Source organism: Trichoderma camerunense (genome assembly GCF_050948025.1).
Source record: "Trichoderma camerunense strain CBS 138272 chromosome Unknown V8C40scaffold_14, whole genome shotgun sequence".
NCBI lineage: Eukaryota > Fungi > Ascomycota > Sordariomycetes > Hypocreales > Hypocreaceae > Trichoderma > Trichoderma camerunense.
This window is the reverse complement of record NW_028145356.1, coordinates 681,802-693,752: the sequence shown is the minus strand read 5'-3', so window position 1 is coordinate 693,752 and position 11,951 is coordinate 681,802. Positions and strand designations below refer to the sequence as shown.

At 48.0% G+C, this 11,951-nt stretch overlaps 5 protein-coding genes across 5 annotated transcripts; 1 reads left to right on the top strand and 4 right to left on the bottom strand.

The window, feature by feature from the left end:
• Positions 1-16: 16 nt before the first annotated feature.
• Positions 17-1,441, bottom strand: V8C40DRAFT_60041 (organic acid transporter). The gene is made up of 2 exons (XM_083223180.1): positions 1,133-1,441; positions 17-986 (listed from the first exon to the last, which is right to left on the bottom strand). The coding sequence occupies exons 1-2, from the start codon at positions 1,230-1,232 to the stop codon at positions 178-180; spliced, it is 909 nt and encodes a 302-aa protein (XP_083070923.1). The 5' UTR covers positions 1,233-1,441; the 3' UTR covers positions 17-177.
• A 232-nt stretch (positions 1,442-1,673) lies between these two features.
• On the bottom strand, positions 1,674-3,383 carry V8C40DRAFT_251192 (E3 ubiquitin-protein ligase). The gene is made up of 3 exons (XM_083217140.1): positions 3,285-3,383; positions 2,108-3,235; positions 1,674-2,034 (listed from the first exon to the last, which is right to left on the bottom strand). Exons 2-3 carry the CDS (start codon positions 3,078-3,080, stop codon positions 1,874-1,876), a joined length of 1,134 nt encoding a protein of 377 aa, XP_083070922.1. The 5' UTR covers positions 3,081-3,235; positions 3,285-3,383; the 3' UTR covers positions 1,674-1,873.
• An 823-nt stretch (positions 3,384-4,206) lies between these two features.
• On the top strand, positions 4,207-6,569 carry V8C40DRAFT_251190 (sulfatase family protein). Its single transcript, XM_083217139.1, has 4 exons — positions 4,207-4,593; positions 4,665-4,751; positions 4,807-5,876; positions 5,947-6,569. Exons 1-4 carry the CDS (start codon positions 4,386-4,388, stop codon positions 6,358-6,360), a joined length of 1,779 nt encoding a protein of 592 aa, XP_083070921.1. The 5' UTR covers positions 4,207-4,385; the 3' UTR covers positions 6,361-6,569.
• V8C40DRAFT_251189 (GFA family protein) lies at positions 5,841-8,109 on the bottom strand. The gene is made up of 6 exons (XM_083217138.1): positions 7,903-8,109; positions 7,399-7,838; positions 7,266-7,340; positions 7,160-7,206; positions 6,911-7,103; positions 5,841-6,851 (listed from the first exon to the last, which is right to left on the bottom strand). The coding sequence occupies exons 2-6, from the start codon at positions 7,624-7,626 to the stop codon at positions 6,525-6,527; spliced, it is 870 nt and encodes a 289-aa protein (XP_083070920.1). The 5' UTR covers positions 7,627-7,838; positions 7,903-8,109; the 3' UTR covers positions 5,841-6,524.
• Positions 8,110-10,905, bottom strand: V8C40DRAFT_251182 (Sec34-like family-domain-containing protein; the record flags this gene model as incomplete). Its single annotated transcript, XM_083217137.1, has 5 exons — positions 8,110-8,972; positions 9,030-9,971; positions 10,025-10,364; positions 10,416-10,723; positions 10,780-10,905. 5 exons carry the CDS (start codon positions 10,903-10,905, stop codon positions 8,391-8,393), a joined length of 2,298 nt encoding a protein of 765 aa, XP_083070919.1. The 3' UTR covers positions 8,110-8,390.
• Between the last annotated feature and the right edge of the window lie 1,046 nt (positions 10,906-11,951).

Here is an 11,951-nt window from a genome sequence, read left to right as displayed (position 1 = left end):
ATATGTTTCGCCTTGAACTTTTTGTCGGCTCACGCTCATCAAAAACCAATGACTTTTTTTTATATCTCTTTTCCTTGACCCATAACGCCCCCCTTCCACCATCCAAAAGAAAGAAAGAAAGAAAACCTTGTCCGCTCATCTTCTCGACTTCAAATCCCCCCTTGTATTTGTCTCTCCTTAGTTGATAGCACGCATGGTCATTTCAACCACGGCAAATGTACCTGCGCTCACAGGCATGGCCCTGAGAAGCGTAGGTCCAATGCCCTTCCAGAAGCCCCTGACACCATCAGCGCGCCATGTGGCAGAGAAGCAGGAGCGCATGGTCGGGTACTTCTGCTGGGCACCGAAGCCGTCCGTCTGCATCTTGCTCTTGATGACGTCGAAGGGGTAACTGGCCAGCCAGAGGACCTCGCCGGCGAGACCTCCGTACAGGGCGATCTTGTAGGTGGGGATCTGCTTGCGGTCGATGCCGTTGCGCGCGGCGTCGGCGTTCATGAGGTACTCGAAAGCAGTGAACCAGGCGCCGTAGGCAAAGGACTCTCGCCAGACGGTCACGATCTCGCCCCTGTAGAGGCCGCTCAGGGCGCCGTTGTGGGAGCTGACCTTGCGGATGCAGTCAAGGGGCCCGTTGTACAGGCGTCCCTCGCCGTGCGGCTGGCTCTGCAGGCGGATACGGATGTGCTCGATGGGGCCGGACAGAGGCGCATTGGCTACACCGGCAAAGGCTCCGGCCAAGAAGTACTGGCCGTAGCCAAGCTCGGAGGCCCTGCCCTGGGCGGTGTTGCGAGCCTCAAGCCACCGACGAGCAGCGTGGAAAGCGCCGAACTGCACGGACACACAAGCGCCGATACCGATGAGGGGCGTCAGCGTGCCCTTGTAGAAGGCTAGGGCGCCTTCATTCTTGTAGATGGAGGTAGCGGCCTCGAGAGCGCCAGCGTACTGGTTCGACGTCTGCAGACGGACTTTGACGATATCGAAGGGTTGGCCTGGGAGGAGAGGGTCAGCAATGTGGGTTTCTAATGAGCCGCGAGAAAGCGCTTCGGACCGTCGCCAGATTTGCGACTGGATACCGCCTTTCAACCACAGGGGAAAGATGAGGATAATGGGATAAAAGGTAAAGGAGAAGCCATACCAATCAGGACTTGGGCAATACCGCCAACAGCGCCGGAGAAGAGATCCTTTGCTGTCTGCAGCGCACCGCCTTGGTGCTGTTCAATCTCGGCGGCAGCCATCTAAAATTTGGTGGCCCCGCGGCCGGAACCGATAACGGAATTGAGATTCGACGAGGGAGTGTATACCAAATTGAAGAGGATATGAACGAAAATAACAAAACTCAAGACAGAATATTACAGCTAGGGGAAGGAAAGGAAAAGGAAAGGAGGAAAAAACGAAGCTGACCGACCGATGGCTTGTCGAGAGGGACCCCGATGACCCGTCCGATATCGACAATGTCGTGATTTGATAAGTCGAGATAGCGGCTATACAAAAAGGGTTAGGAGGCACGGATATAAGGATTCAATGTTTTGTTTGGTGCATCCCCCACGAATTGGGTGGGTAATATTTTGTTTACTCCGTATGGGGTAATTACTCTTAAGTCTGATAACAGAATGCGAGATCGGTCCATGATCCAACAAGATTGATTGAAGCTGCGCCGGAGTGAGTATATATGGTCTATTATATCATCAAAGCGAAGAAATTGCTCAATGGAATTTCAATTGCTCGACGGTGTATACTGCTGTTTATAGCATCTTTATAAAGGCCAACTCGACCTTTTGTTCATATCAGATCGCTTGCTGATGGTAAGTATCTATATAAATAGGCTATATCCAATCTCAACCAAGGCAATCATCGTTTGCTTCATCTCAAAACTTCGTCAAAGGCCCCAACCTGGAGCCGCACGCTGAGCAGGTGCAGCGGCAGCTCGATTCACCCCACCGTTTCGACTAACCAGCATATCTTCACTCCACAACTCACATCCACAAGTCTTCCAAGGCTTCCCGCAGGTGTAGCAGAATTCAGCCTTGCAGCGGCAGTCTACAATCACAATGTGTCAGCAGTTAGTTCAAAATCAAGATTAGCAAAAGAAAAGAAAAAGACATCATCTCACATATATGATTGCACCCGACTGCAAGTTCCACGACGCGACGGCATTTAAAGCATCGTTTCCAGCCACGATCTCCCGCCACGCGAAGCACTTCGGCCGTTGCCGTATCTTTGGGACAATCTCCTGTATGTGACGCGCCTTTGCAGATGACGCACGTCTTTCTCCCGCATTTGACACATGTGCCGACTTCGTCTTTTATGAACTGCTTGGGAATAAACGTCGAGCAAGTCGGGACGTGACAATACTCTCTCTTTTCCGCATTGTACTCAAGCTCCTTGGCGCGATACTTGCCAAGGATGTCTGGCGATAGGAAAATCTGATTGACGCCGGTGAGGGGGATAGGCTTGCCGCAACACTGAGGAGGGAAAATGGACTCGTCGTCAATTGCCTTTTTGACGTAGTTTGATAGGCACTCCCGGCAATAGTCATGAGAGCATGGACATCGTAGGGTCTCCACGAAGGGGAACTCGTCGGTGCAGACAAGGCAGCGACGCCGTTTGCTGGCTCTTGTCACCGCTCGCTCCTGTCCTCCCTTTCTCGACGACTCCCCAACAGGGAATGGCTCATGGCCGCCATTGAACAAGACGATGAGTTTGCTGGTCATCTCATCAGACATGGTTCCCGACGACTCCCCATTTTGAGGGAAATCATCTAGGGGGAACCCGCGCTGATTAAAGTCGTCCGAACCGAACCCATTCAGTACAAGCTCCCTGTCGCGTCTGGCCTGGTCCTCTTGGTTGACAAGTTCCCTGATGATGTCGGCATCACTGACGACCGCGCGGGCCACACTACGAGTCAATGCTTGGTCATGAAGCAAGGTATGAAACGACTGGAGCTCTGCGTTAAAGCATTCGAGCGCGAACTCGAAATCAGGGGCCTCGCCCTCGCGATACTTGCCCTTGATCATGCTCTGGGCATCTTGCAACTGAAGCTCGATGATCAGATCGAGGCTTTCCTGGTCCATTTCGTAATCCATGACTTATAAAGAGAGCTCTAAGAAATGGATAAATGAATGAATGAATGCCTAATATCGTGTCAATTCGGCGGCAACAGTCTAGGACCCAAGCCTAGTTCAATATTGGGACATTTGCCGAATTAAGAAGAGAAAAACAAGGAGAAAATGCACATGTACTACAAGTAGGTCAGTCTGGATCCCTCTGCCTGAGTATGTAATCCGTACCTGGAATGTCATTTGCGCGAGACATAATCTTGCTTGCCACTCGTCCCCTCACTTATCACTTCCTGCGGGAGGCCGACAAAGAGTCACCTCCGGGATAAGATACTCCGCATGTACAAAAGAGTACTTGATGCTTGTGGTTGTTTCAAGCAAAGTGCGGGGACATCATCAAGACATACTGTACCCTGCATGTTTCCGGGGTATATAAATATGACAGAACTTTGATGCAGTTTCATAAACCAAGTGATGAAATATGAACTCCATTTTGACAATTCATGGCATCTTCATACCAGATTCCAGACGATCAATCTATTGTAAAATACTCCGTATAAGTAAGTACCTTGCTATATGCTTATGTCCGCCCATCCGCAGTGGGGTCGGTGCAAGCTCCGGAATCTCTGCCGCATTTATGAGATCGTTCGTTCAATCTCCAAAAGGACTGTGAGCAACTCAGATAAAAGCGGCTCCCGCTGACATCTATCAACCAATGTCTTCTGCTATTTTCTAAGATGATGCTGTTATTTGCGTCATAAGATGAAGTCTAATATCGGGGATGAATTTGTGTTTGCTTTATTCCGAAATGGTTGTGGAGAAGGTTTACAGCATTGCCCATAAGCAGTAACTACGAGGAAGATATTTGACCTATCATACAAAGTTTATGTACTTGTAACTAGACAAATTAATCTGAATATAAGCTTGACTTAGACACGAAAAACAAAAAACCAAGATCAAACCGTCAAGCTCAAAATACTTGACCTGGGATCGCTGCTTTTGCCATTACGATTTCCGGGTAGGCGCCAATTCTGCAAGGCACAATAGCCTATGTGGACAAGAGCGAGCACGGCATGCGGCCTAGCCATGGCGCAAGCTCGAGTTGCACTCGGACTCAGCACCGGCGATCACCATATCTTGGACAAGACTATATGAATTGGTATTTTCCGTGGCTTTACCGATAACCGTTTATAATGTGGACGGAAGCAATATGCAGAAAGAGTCCCATTCTTGTCTTTGTGGGTGCGCTCGTTTGTGCTCGACTGAGATAGAGCGGAAGCTGAACACATAAACTACTCGAAACACTACGGGTTTGGTCTCCAATCACACAAAATGGCTCTTAGGTTGAGCCGTTCGCTCCTTGCATCATCATGGCTGTTTTCAGCAATTCTTTTAACAGATGCGGCTCCAAGTCGTCCAAACATCGTCTTCATCTTGACAGACGATCAGGATAACCATATGGGATCCCTGCAACATATGCCGTCACTGCAGAAGCATCTAGTCCACCAAGGCACTACGTTTGAGAGACATTATTGCTCTAGTATGTTTCACCAAATTGTCGCGTACAAAGTGAATGTCCTGCTCAAGGCTGACCTGGGTCGTCTCTCTTAGCTGCTATATGCTGTCCTTCGCGCGTTAGCCTTTGGACTGGACAGCTTGCTCACAACACTAACGTAACAAACGTGAATCCTCCATGGGGTGAGTGATTTCGATAGCAGTCATTAAATAAGATTTAAGTCTGATTTCAAAACAGGAGGATATCCCAAGTTTGTCCAAAATGGCTACAACGACCACCATCTAGCCCTCTGGCTGCAACAGTCTGGCTACAACACTTACTACGTGGGGAAGCTCTTCAATGCTCATACCATTTACAACTACGACTCCCCTCATGTTAGCGGATATACCCAGTCAAATTTCTTTCTTGACCCCTTTACGTATCAATACTACAATGTCAGCACCACTAAGAACGGGGCACCGCCAACCAACCCTGTCGGCAAGTATTCTACTGATATCGTAGCTGAGAGCGCCAATGAATTCCTCGACCATGCTCTCCAGGATGACTCTCCTTTCTTTATAACTCTCGCGCCAATTGCCCCTCATGCACTCGTGGGTGAAGGTTCTTTGGGGGGATTCGACCCTCCGCAAGTTGCGGAGCGGCACGAAGGCCTCTTTCCTGAGTACAAGATTCCCCGGACGCCAAACTTCAATCCTGATTCTCCAAGTGGTGTTAGCTGGGTATCAAAACTTCCCAAGTTGAACGATACCATCCTTGATTATAACGACGAGTATCAGAGGCGGCGTCTCAGGTCTCTTCAGGCCGTAGACGAGATTGTTGAATCCGTCGTCGATCGCCTTGAGCAAGCCGGCGTGTTGGAAGATACCTTCATATTTTACACTTCCGACAATGGTTACCACATTGGCCAACATCGATTACATCCCGGCAAAACATGTGGATTCGAGACCGATATCAATGTCCCTCTAGTCGTCCGCGGTCCTGGAGTCCCCGCTAAGAGAGTCACCCAAGTTCCCTCCTCCCACACAGATCTCGCTCCAACAATATTGCGGATAGCCGGCATCGAAATTGGCGATAAGAAATTTGACGGGACACCCATTGACATTCATGGCAAGGACACCGAACCGCGGTCGGAGCATGCTGCTGTCGAGTTTTGGGGATTTGGACTTGCAGAGAGTCTCTTTGGCAGGGAGAATGGTCCACCCATTTATCTCAACAACACTTACAAGGGGCTTCGCATTGAGGCGGAGAGTTATGGATTCTATTATTCCGTCTGGTGTAACAACGAAAGGGAGCTTTATGATATGAAGGTATGGTGAAGTGACAGGCTTTGGCGATCGCGATCCAAAAGAGAGACTTGCTGACGCTCAATTACCATAGGCTGACTCAGGTCAACTACACAATCTCCTCTCCTCAAAAGAGAATCACATTGATGCCACTATTACCATTGCCGGTAAACAATGGCCCCTTGAAAAGATCGCTAATCGACTGGACGCCCTGATGATGGTCCTCAAATCCTGCAAGCAGCAATCTTGCGCGCATCCCTGGAAGAGTCTTCATCCATCAGGCGACGTCCGAAACTTTCATGATGCACTCTCCGCAGAGTATGATGATTTCTACAATGAGCAAGTGAAAGTGAGCTTCACCAATTGTGAAGCTGGCTACATTATTGAATCGGAAGGGCCCCAAGGCTTCCATACTTTTGAAGCTGGAGAAGGCCACGCTGATGGTGGAATCTATGATACGCCGGAGCAACAAGTTTTGATCAATCCTGACTGGAGTCTCTGGGAATAGAGTGTATAGATGAGAGAGGAATGGCCACGGTTATGATTGCATACATCCGCACGCATATATAACTGTAGGATCGTAAAAACCGCTAATGACAGCTATATACCCGTCTCAGTAATAGAATACTCGAATAAAACTGGTATTTTTTCTTTAGCTGCCAAATTTCAAGCTCAAGGATTCACATAGTCTCCTGGAATCTTATCTCGTCCCTCCACCTTCACCGTCTTGAACTTGTTCACATCCACTCCGTGCAACGCTCGCGCGTTCACCCCTGTTCTCGTGTGCTGGTTATCGTACAACCGGCGCATATTGCCCGGAAGTGCAGCGATTTCTTCCTCAGAAAGTTCATTGTTGAACTGATTCATCAAGATGATGCCGCATATCTTGCAGAAAACCTTGTCCAACATGCCCGTGTTGAATCGGTACCTTCCGATGTTGGCTTCGTCACCGGATAAGATGACGAATTTATTTTCGCTATATACCCAGATAGCGGCATTCTAGAGTTTCTCCATTAGAATAGCTGAACTTGAAATTGGGTTGAAATAGCGATACTTACGCGCTCGCAGCTGCTGCAGTTGCATTGGATAGCTCTTTCAAAGGTCTCATCCAGAGGCTTGGCCGTTGTGGCTACAGTGAGTGCACCACAGTGGCAGCTGCCTGTATATACAACATCTTCGCCCTCAGGCTTGGGAAGCTCTCCTTTGTGAACTGGAGGCTGGTATGGTTCTCCTAGTGAGGCACCGTCGTATCTGCCATACGCTATTAGCTTGCCTTCAGGTAAATTGAGGGTGGGAGGACAACTTACGGGGTTTTCTCTAGAACCCAGGTATCCAAACCTTGAAAAGTATGGGCCTATAAAGTCTCGTTACTATTTACTGTACTTCTTATTACGCGGCTTATATATAACTTACATTAAGAGCCAGTGTAAAGTCTTTCTTCTCATCCTCTGACGATCCAGCTATTGCTGTGGCGCATGTAGGGCAAAACTGCAGCCACAAAATAAGTATAAAGGTGTAATTCTATAGGATTCAGTCCTTCTCATACCAGATGCTTCAGCTTCTTAGGACCAAACGCGTACGTCGTCAGGTCCTCTAAGCTACCCTTGATAATCTTCACATTATCTTTACCAGGAAAGATCCAGAGATAGCCCTTTTTGTTACAGATGTTGCAATTGCAGTCGGATGCTGTCTTGATTTCAGGCAACTTTGTCTCAAACACAAACTTGCCACAATGGCAGTTTCCTCGGTATATGATAGTCTCGGCTTCAGCCATGTTGTGGTTTCAACTTTAAAGTTGTGATAGGATATGAGTTGAAATCCTGGTGAATCGAGTAAGACAAGGTGAGTTGATGTTGAAGAATGGTTGTTATAGTTGACAAAGAGAAAAGAGAAAAATTTCCAATTCCAGGTCTTTAAATACAAACTGGGTTCCGAGCTGCGGCTTATCTTGTCTGTCGCATATCAACTTTCGGGCTATCACTTCAACTGCTCAGCCGCAATCAGGCGAATAAACACAACTGTTCACTTTTAATAGGCTTTCAAGGCTTACGATTCACAGCATGAAGCAAATACCACATCACGCTAATACCCCGCCTCGCATTCGTCGCTCCTCGTTTATTTGTTGGGGGTTTGGGGCTACCGCTAATTGTGGAATAGAGTGGCATTGCAGTGTACGATATACGACGCCTGTTATTAATAGCCTATGACATGAAGCGCTTTGTAAAGGATCAGTTTCATACAAATGAGGTTGTCGGGGAGAATAGGCATTATCCATTACGTCCTGCTTCGCCGCAGAGGATTGAAATGAGACTTGACGCGTGGTTGTTGAGGCCTAGCCGATTGGTGGGATCGGCCGCAAATGCTCTTCCGTGCCCGAAGGTTGAAAGAGCCATCATAAGCATCGTCATCGTTCGGAGCAACATCAAAGTATCTTACAAGCAATTAAAAAGTGGACGTCTTCACTCGGATCATTGTAAATGGGAATCATTATCATCATTAAAATGAATTGTGTCTCTCTGGCGTCTAAACGTTTTTCTTCTAATATCTCCGAGTTCCGTTGTTTGGGGTCTTTGCCTCGTTTTGTGCCTGCGCGTTGAGCTGAATGGCCTCTTTCAGCTTCGCAATTACTTCAGGCTGATTGCTGAAAGCTGTGTCAAGTATGGTTTCAAGCTCGGCCTCTACCTTTGCGATGGGCTTCACTCCGGCTTTTCTGCTTTGAGAGTCATTGAGAAGGGACCCCCAGCGCTTCGTAAAGGCGTAAATGGACTGGCGCAGAAGCTCATCCAACTGCTCGCTCATATCTTCAACCGTGAGCGTCTTTGCGGTGACTGATGGCGCCCCTCGAGACCAAAGATTGCCGCTGATGATGCTCCCGAAAAATCCCACCCAATTTTGAGGGCTCAGTGTGTCCCAAATCTGGCCAAAATGCTGCATTGCGGGCTGGCTCCGTATATCTCCAATTTCGAGTGATACCAACTCATTCTTAATGATGAGCAAGTTCTTAACCATGAAGAGATCCGGGTCAGTGTCCGTTTTAAGCGACTTGATTCTTGCTTCAGCTCGCTGAAGTATCTGAATTGTCTCTCGCACAATCTTAAACACGACGGGGCTGTTCTTCGCCTGCGTGAAATAATGTTAGATCTGAACAAACATACATTGACTTTGTAGGTGACTTACAGATCGCTCTTTGGGCATTGCTTGGTCAAACATGGCTAGAAGCTCAATCGCTCGCTTGACTAGGGGATATGCGTTTGAAGATGCCACTCCGCCTACAACAGGACTGATCTTCAAGTGACTGTCTTGAGCCGGGGCTTTGGTGAGGGACTTGGTAATCTCTGCTTCAAATAAATTGTCTGTGAATGGCCACAAGTGGTCCGCAAGCAGCCGAGCGGCATACTCCCTGTACTTCCTGAAAGACGGGGACTCTTCTTCATCAATCTCCACCACACCATATTCGTTGGCCAGCCAGCCCACCACATTACATGTTTCCTGAAGTTGAGCGGTTTGGAGTACGGCTTGCAAGTTGGTAGCTAACGGCACGATATTGCCCGGGTGAACCATCGAGGTGTTCACTAGCTTAACGGCCTGGAAAGCTGACTCTGGAGAGGGGCTCCACACGAGCTCTATGTTGAAGATTTTGGTAAAAAGTCCATCCTCGCTATACATTCGTTCGAAAAGCTGCTTAATGAAGTTTCTAGAAGCTGTTTCTATCGACAGGCTCTTGACTTCTTTCTGGTATTCGTCTATATCATGTTGCGTCATCAATTTCATGTCCCGGTCACGGGTAGTGAGATACGTTCGGAAAATGGTAGTAATGGCATTGACGTATGTTGCAGTTGTAGTTGTGGCTTCCACTGGCTGTCCATATGCATGGTAAGCCGATCGAACTACTTTTCGAATGTTTGGTAGGAGAGAGTAAGATTCCGCCATCATCTCCTCGAATCTGCCATAAGCGAGAGCGTAGCGAGCAGACTCTGATTTCGTGGCGGCGATCTGGCGCGCGATGTCGCCGGATACTTTGTCCAAGCAGCTATTGAAGCCATGATCAAGAAGATGTAATGCCTTGGTAAGTAGGGCGTTGTATCGTGCTAAATACGAGTCGCGTTCGCGGTAATTTTCCTGCAGCCTGTCAATATCAAGAGCATTGAGCCCCAAAGCTTTGATCTTCTTACATGAGCAGTCATAAACTTGATGCATGAATCAATGTTTTCCACCATTTCGCCAAAGTCGTCGTCTTCTACCAATTGACTGGCGCCGGGAGCATTCAGCCGTCTTGTAGCCTTTTCCAGGTATGCGTAATAGTAAAGGTCTGTTCCAACTTCGTCTGCAAGCTTCTCTAGCCGTCGTTGCTCCGCCAAGAGCTCTTCGCATTGAGCTTGGAAAGTCGAAGTCTGAGCCTCAACAGAGAGGAAAGACTGCGATAAGGTTGTCAGCAGCTTTAGTGTATCGTTGGCATTGTCGATCAAGCCTTCCAGGTGGCGCTCGGTCATTTTCAATTGATCGCGGTAAAGCCTGGTTGTTGGTTAGCTAGGCTCGAATCGCGTATGTGCTCCAGAGCCATACAGATACTCTCGCTGACTCTCCTCTAGGAGCCGGTTATCTAGCGATTCTGAGGGCACGGCTTCCTTCTGGGTATACTGAGAAGCTTCAGAGCCCTCATGGGAAAGTGTCAAGGCCTCCCAATTTCTGCTCTTCCTGTCAACCTTCCGCCGCGGCTTGCGCTGAGAGTCCTTGAGAAGCTCCGCCTTGACAACATCGTAAAAGTCGGAGTATGAGGCGGCTCGACGAGGTAATGTGGGCTCGGGAGGGTCGTTCGTGTTCTCTAATTCTTCCAGAACATCCTCCAGCGTCTCGGCGATATTGTTCGGCTCCTAGACAGAGTAAGTCGTCTATAACCTGCAATTGAAGAGTGATGGTCGACACCAACATTTGGCTGCTGTAGGAGCGATTCCTTGCGCTGGTGCCCACGGGCCCTGCCACTAGACGTCTCGGTTCTGCCATTGTTACCGTTTCCAAGCTCTGGCACGAAGCTGTACCAGCCGTCCTCGTACATGGCGGCTCGGAGCTGGAAGAAAGACTCGAGTTGTGGGAGAGTGCGCCGATTGCTGCGTGGTCACTATTTGGGAACTGCTGCACCACCCCACGGTACTTGACAGGAATATACGAGACCCATAGAAAAGTAAAGTACTGCTGCGATGGTCTTGGAAGCTAGTTGATGACTAAGCATATTCTCTACTTATACCGCGCAACGATCCAATTCAGACATGATCACTCTTCGGCATTTTTTAATCTAGTACATTTTCTTTTGTCAATTTTCTAATTTCTGTGAAGGGTTCATGAGATTTTGAAACTTTTATTTCTTCCTTAGGGCCGGTATGCCCATAAATCAACAGTGTAACATTGGGCACTACATGATCTCGCTATCCTCTAACTCATTGACCAGATATATGTCTCTGTATGATTTCTTCGAATTTTCGCAGTAATTCGAGAGAAAAAATCATAACTATAAAAATGTGCATAATTCAATTTACAAAACGCTTAATCTAGGCTTTGTCACGTAATCGAGTGTTTGGATGGTCAAGATAATGAGTAATAATATACATCGCGGTGCTCGAATCCGATATAAGTGGCACTGCCGCACACCAGCTTTTGGCCTACCCCAATTGATCGTCAAATAAGCTTCCCTTTCTCCTACTTTCTTCCAGACCTCTAACAAAGAGATGGCTATTTGCTTAATGTTTTCTTAGCCTTAGAACCATCCTGTGTAAGCCTCTTCAACATCTCATCTTCTGCACTCGAAGACCTTGCCGGCAAGTATCTATCTTGTTTCTCTGTTTTCTACCGAGGGTGAGGGAACCTGGCAGAGTATACCAAGTACATGATGAGAATTAGCCGCATCGTGCTGGCAGGGATAAAACCTTGGGCGTTTCCCTTTCTCCATTCCTTTCTCAGCCTCCTGGGGAAGCAAAAAAGACAGCCCCTATCTATCCTTGTTTAGGTGCTAATTTCCATAGCTGACAAGCTATCTACTCCATGAAATATGGAAATGGATCAAGTGCCTCAATGACCCTGTGCATGGTGTAAATCTTGTAATTGCTA

Coding starts and splice junctions, on each gene's coding strand:
- V8C40DRAFT_251190 (XM_083217139.1), top strand. CDS start 4,386: ATGGCTCTTAGGTTGAGCCGTTCGCTCCTTGCATCATCATGGCTGTTT. Junction 4,752..4,806: donor AAACGTGAATCCTCCATGGG/GTGAGTGATTTC, acceptor ATTTCAAAACAG/GAGGATATCCCAAGTTTGTC. Junction 5,877..5,946: donor GGGAGCTTTATGATATGAAG/GTATGGTGAAGT, acceptor CAATTACCATAG/GCTGACTCAGGTCAACTACA.
- V8C40DRAFT_251192 (XM_083217140.1), bottom strand. CDS start 3,080: ATGGATTACGAAATGGACCAGGAAAGCCTCGATCTGATCATCGAGCTT. Junction 2,035..2,107: donor AGTCGGGTGCAATCATATAT/GTGAGATGATGT, acceptor TTGTGATTGTAG/ACTGCCGCTGCAAGGCTGAA.
- V8C40DRAFT_251189 (XM_083217138.1), bottom strand. CDS start 7,626: ATGGCTGAAGCCGAGACTATCATATACCGAGGAAACTGCCATTGTGGC. Junction 7,207..7,265: donor ACTTTACACTGGCTCTTAAT/GTAAGTTATATA, acceptor GAGACTTTATAG/GCCCATACTTTTCAAGGTTT. Junction 6,852..6,910: donor ACTGCAGCAGCTGCGAGCGC/GTAAGTATCGCT, acceptor GAGAAACTCTAG/AATGCCGCTATCTGGGTATA.
- V8C40DRAFT_60041 (XM_083223180.1), bottom strand. CDS start 1,232: ATGGCTGCCGCCGAGATTGAACAGCACCAAGGCGGTGCGCTGCAGACA. Junction 987..1,132: donor TATTGCCCAAGTCCTGATTG/GTATGGCTTCTC, acceptor CTCTCCTCCCAG/GCCAACCCTTCGATATCGTC.